Here is a 5,668-nt window from a genome sequence, read left to right as displayed (position 1 = left end):
CAACCTCGGATTCGGCGCCCTGCCGCCCCGGCGGACCCTGCTCGGCCGGAGCCGGTAAGCGCCCCGCTCCCCGGAAACCCCTTCCGTCACCATTCCTCTCGTATCGTGCGCGGGATGCTGCGTGGGGGCTCCGGTTAGCGGGGCGTGCGACGGAGACGCCCCGCCGATTCGGGCTCAGACGCGTGGTTTTGTAGTGGCTGTGAACGGAGCTCGCGGGGCAGGAGGGGGGCGTCGTGGTTAGCTGTGGGTTAAGTTTTGGCTTGGCGCTGGGCTCCTGGGGAACGGCGTCTGGCCGTCTGGGCAGTTTGTGATGATGCTCGGAGGCTGGCTATTTGGGCGTGGCCAGGCCAGTTTCGACGCTCGGTTCGCGTGCCACCTTCGCTCCATTTTGTCAATTTTGGTTTCAACACCCACGATAGCTATTGGGCTCACTGTCTGACAGTGTTCATTCTTCAGTCATCCATGTTAACAGTAGTTCCTGACTTCTGATTTCTGAGTCCCCTGTGACCCATTCAGCCAATCTTTTCTAGGGCTGCTGCATATAACTATGGGCTATTTGACTCATTGTCCGATAGTGTTTCATTCATTCTTCAGCTATCGATGTTAACGGTAGTTCCGGGTCGTGACCCCCTTTTTTGCCAATATGTTTGGACATTGGAAGGGCTGTTGGTGGATGGTGCATTTGTGTGTTGTTTGATCATAAGGCAGAACTGTTAGCATTATCGTGGTTGCTTTCCTTGGGACTGATTCGGTCCCCCGGGAGCAAATTATTAGCTTACTGTTTATAATCTATCATTTATCACATTGTGTTTCTGCATTTATAAGCTGTGGTTAGGCTTATGTTTCTTGCTGTTTCCTAACCAGGACGTGCCTCGTGTGGTTGTATAAACCCGCACTCTGATGGTACGTGTGGCGACCATAGCGACAGTAGCATCGTCCTTCTGGAAATAAGAGATGGTAAGTTACCACATTGCCTGATTGGCTTTTTTTTCACAACAATGAAAAGTATTTTCATATAAACAGCTTGTCAGGGGATTGGTAGTTACTCACTAACTTGGTAGCTCCTCTTCAGTTTGTTCCTAAAACAGATAACCAATCTGACCTTGAGGGGCCACATAGAAATTCTGGGCCATGGCTGTGCTCCATTTGCTCTCAGCAAAATGATACGAGTTGTATATCTTGTGAGGTATGCGGCGTTCTTCGGGATTTGTCGCTGTATTTCAGTAACGCCAATGAAGCTGAAAGTGGAGGTACGTAATGTAGTTCTCATTACATTGTCTGCCTTCCTGTTTTGTTCCTGTGGTACAGTATAACTGTTGTTGTTTAGCCTGTTAATTTAGTTGAGTTTCTCTCCTGAAATCTAGCCAAACGCAGAAACAAGCATTCTGGTGTATCTGTACTGGCAAGATCTCTTTTCACACCATCCGGTCCAAAATTGAAAGCTGTTGTTTTTCCGGATGGATTTCAAGGCAACAAAAACGCAGCAGGGCACATGCAGGCTTCCTTGGGTACTCTGCACAAGACATACATGGCACGTAAGCAGCGCCGTGACATAGGTACATTGCACCTCCACACCAAGCAAGTATTTACTCTGCACAGCTTGTCATCCATATTCTTGCAGCTTTATGTTCCATCTAATATGTACAGGAATCAATGTGTATTCATCACCAGACATGTCATTAGCTAGTTTAAATCCTCAATGTAGGCAATATAACTTGCCAGACAGTTAGTTTGCTTCACCATATCTTATAATGGTAAACAAATGTTACCATCATTATGGTTTTAGTCAACCTATCTTATAGCTAGCAGCTTAAGCCAGACTTTCTTACTTGTTTTACACATGAGTCATCGCAAGAAAGTGGGTTTTGGATATGGGTCTTTTAAGTCTTTTGATTTGGATTTGCTAACACTTTTTCGAAGGGTACACAGTAACTTGGCAGATTGAACGTACAAGCTTTATGTCTAATACACAGCTTATGAAATATGCTTCATCTAGGCCTTAAGAATACAAATTTCAACATCAATGTGGATGTTTAGTTCTGTTGCTTGGAATTTTAAACATTCATATAATGGACTAGCTGTCCTTTCATAGGACGTCCATATCTTATAGTTCTATAATGTGTGCTAGGATATACTTAATTATTATCCTGTTTGTTTCATATTGTTCTATTTCCTGGTTAGATTAGTGGAGACACCTGGAACATGACTGCATTATGTTGATGATGACAGTGCCTTTCAAGTTTGATGTACCATCTCCTGATGACATGGTCTCTGCAGGCTTAAAATCGTCCAGACATTTGAGAAAAGGTAGTCTTTATAGCATTTCCTCTTATTCATTGAACTACTTAGAAGGGATGCGTCTGAACATTTAGTTCGAGCGGAACTTTATTTTGTATCTTTTTGTTTGCAAGGTCATGTGGAAGTTTCTAAGTTAACAAGGATTTGATTAATCTTACGTCTTTAAGCATAACCAGCTTTATCATATAGCGAACAACTGTGTGCCAGTGTTATTAAAGAACCTTGGACTGATCCATGGACCTTGGTAGAAATACTGTTTGATCCAATGTTTCTATCAGCGTGTCAATGAAAGTTATGCTACAGTTGTGAATCTGCTTTTAATATTCTTCTAAATTGAACTTAATTTCCACAGTGCAATTTTTTGTGTTTATTTTTATTACTTGGCAGTGTTGCATATTGACTCGTTTCATACCCGCAGCTGCTCCATCTGTAGATTTCACCGGGAAGGAGGTGATGGGTGATGATGATCATGTAGCTGTGAAGGATACAAGTACAGACCCAAGTTCATCAGTTAAGTTGGGTGGAATTGGTGGAACTAGTAGCGGATTTGCCACTGATTACTGCATCATGGGAAAGAAGGTGATGGATGATAATGATATTTTAGTTGAGAAGGACACAAGTACAGACCCAAGTTCTTCAGTGAAGTTGGATGAGACTCTTATTTTGGACAATGAGCTACAACATTTGAGTATAGAAAAGAAGCCAAAAAACAGTAAAGCAAAGATTAAGAAGCCAGTACCTGTTTTGCAGTACAAGCCAGAACCGTGGATGCTACAGGGCAAAGATCTAGAAATGCCTAGACAACTAAATCTTGCTATTGTAAGTGACCATCTATGTATTACATACTTGCTGTTCCAGTGTTTTTTTTCTAAAGGTAGTTAGTTGGTCTTTGCCCTGTGCTTTCTTTTTGAACACGCTAAATTGGAATTTATTGCTAGGTTGGTCATGTTGATTCTGGCAAATCAACATTATGTGGTCGTTTACTGCATGCCCTGGGGAGAATTTCAAAAAAGCAAATGCATAAGAATGAGAAAGAAGCGAAAGAAAAGGTCAGTTTAATGATCAATATTTCCAGCCTTTGTTTTCTAATGCATCTTGACACATGTGTGTTTATTACCTTTCTTTTTCAGGGAAAAGGGTCATTTGCATATGCTTGGGCTATGGATGAGAGTGCTGACGAAAGGGCACGTGGCATTACAATGAATGTTGGCGTAGCATACTTTGACACCAAAAATTACCAAGTTGTTATGCTCGACTCCCCTGGTCACAAAGATTTCGTTCCTAACATGATATCTGGAGTGACGCAAGCTGATGCAGCTGTCCTAGTTGTTGATGCCTCTCTAGGATCATTCGAGTCGGGTATGGGCGTTAATGGGGTTGGACAGACAAAGGAGCACTCACAGCTTATTCGAAGCTTTGGTGTTGAGAACTTGATAGTTGCTGTTAATAAGATGGATTCAGTGGAATATTCGGTGGAGCGCTTCAATTATGTGAAATCACAACTTGGCATTTTTCTCCGATCATGTGGCTATAAAGAGTCGGCGATAACCTGGGTTCCTTTGAGTGCAATGGAAAATGAAAATCTGGTGACAGCAGCTTCAGATACTCGTCTCTCATCATGGTAATAAAATATTCCGCATGGAAGCAATTATCTCTAATTCGCCAACTTATGGTCATCAGTATAATCAATATATGTTTGTCAGGTTTCATGGGACTTGCCTTCTGGAAGCAATTGACTCGTCAGCAGCACCTCATCGTGATGTTTCGAAGCCGCTACGGCTTCCAATTTGTGATGTCATTTCATCCCATGTGCTGGGGCAAGTGGCGGTTTGTGGTAAAGTAGTGTGTGGAGCAATCCGAAGTGATTCCAAGGTAAAACTCTGTTTTATGACCTTGCTGTTATGATTTCCATCACTTTTGTTTCGAAGCAGAATACCTGCTAGACAATATCAATATGCGCTGCCAAACAAAACTACTGTTCTTAATAATTGCAGTTAGTTATCTTGCTTTGTCTGCTTGAGCTGTTGTGTGAGCTGAAAAGACTCTTGTTTCAGGTTCTTGTGATGCCTTCTGGAGAGCTAGCTACGGTGAAAATCATCGAGCGGGACTCCTCTCGTCTCAGCTCGGCAAGAGCCGGCGACAACGTTGCGATTGGGCTGCAAGGGATCGACCCCATCCATGTGATGTCTGGTGGAGTTCTCTGTCATCCAGATTATCCCGTGTCAGTGGCGTCTTCCCTGGAACTCAAAATCCTGGTACTAGACATCATCGTGCCTATACTGCCTGGCCTTCAGGTTAGTAGCGAGTGACCATACATTGTGAGAGATATTGCAGAGTTACCAATCCCATCACACAAAACGTTGACGATGTATTGGTTGGTACCCAGTTTGAGCTCCACGCACACCATGCGAAGGTGTCGGCGTCCCTGGTGAGGATCGTGTCGCTGCTGGACCAGAAGACCGGCAAGGCCTCGGCGAAGAAGCCGCGGATGCTGACCGCGAGACAGGCCGCCATCATCGAGGTACATTATGTTTCTTATGAGCTCTTACAGCAGATGAGATTGAATATGTGCCTAGTGGTGATCGTCCCTGGTGTCTGTTTTGTTCAGGTGAAGCTGGAGAGGGAGGTGTGCGTGGAGGAGTTTGGAACACTCAAGGCCCTGGGCCGGGCGTTCCTGCGGTGGCAGGGGAGCACCGTCGCCGTGGGCGTCGTGACCCGCGTCGTGCAGGCACCGGAGGAGCGAGCAGAGCAGGCTTCTTAGGGCGCGTTGGTTAGGTCCATCCTGTAGGAGCAGAGTTGTACATACAGACATATACATACTCGTCGTCAGGGGTGCGTGGCGTGAACCTGAATGTTTTTGGCGGAGCAGACCAGTTTACTTGGTTGGAGGATCTGGTCGAACTCGTAGCAGCGGCATCGTCCACTCGCTCACTGTTCGCGCACTGCCGCTCCCGTGAGCGTGGACGGCGGCGGATTTATGGGCGCCACGCGCGGGAGGTGACCCTCGCCCGACGGGCCGGCGCCGTGGCCCGTGCGGCTTGCTTTTGGGGTCGGTGTTTCTGCCGGACGCTTGGCCCTCGTGCGCGCGCGTGTGCGGCCGGACGAGGTGGTGGTTGGCGCGTCGCAATCGGGGAATCCGATGTGCATCCGGGAATCCCCTCCAATCCTCTTGGGGAGAGGATTAACCGAACAAAGCCGTAGGCAGGCGCTGATGAATTCCTCCTGTTGCTGTTGGGCGTGGACCGCGTGGCAGGTCGCGCGTTGCGATCCTCCTCGGCGGCTGCGCGCGCACCGACACACGTCGCCGTACGTGCACTACAGTACCAGCGCGACGCAGTGCAATGCAAACGATTCTTCCGTCCCTGTAACA

At 46.5% G+C, this 5,668-nt stretch overlaps 1 protein-coding gene across 4 annotated transcripts; it reads left to right on the top strand.

The window, feature by feature from the left end:
- LOC119357115 (HBS1-like protein) lies at positions 1–5,184 on the top strand. 4 transcript variants are annotated; one of them, XM_037624104.1, is made up of 12 exons: positions 1–54; positions 865–957; positions 1,073–1,250; positions 1,365–1,556; positions 2,230–2,307; positions 2,717–3,117; positions 3,237–3,347; positions 3,429–3,919; positions 4,002–4,170; positions 4,353–4,592; positions 4,685–4,819; positions 4,907–5,184. In XM_037624104.1, exons 2-12 carry the CDS (start codon positions 955–957, stop codon positions 5,057–5,059), a joined length of 2,151 nt encoding a protein of 716 aa, XP_037480001.1. In that variant the 5' UTR covers positions 1–54; positions 865–954; the 3' UTR covers positions 5,060–5,184. The 4 variants fall into 4 exon arrangements, with proteins under 4 accessions (XP_037480001.1, XP_037480000.1, XP_037480002.1 ...); XM_037624103.1 differs by having other exon boundaries at positions 4,685–5,184; XM_037624105.1 differs by lacking the exons at positions 1–54; positions 865–957 and having other exon boundaries at positions 1,121–1,250; positions 1,375–1,556; positions 4,685–5,184.
- Positions 5,185–5,668: the final 484 nt, after the last annotated feature.

Source organism: Triticum dicoccoides, chromosome 2A (assembly GCF_002162155.2).
Source record: "Triticum dicoccoides isolate Atlit2015 ecotype Zavitan chromosome 2A, WEW_v2.0, whole genome shotgun sequence".
NCBI lineage: Eukaryota > Viridiplantae > Streptophyta > Magnoliopsida > Poales > Poaceae > Triticum > Triticum dicoccoides.
This window is presented reverse-complemented; position numbering and strand designations above follow the sequence as displayed.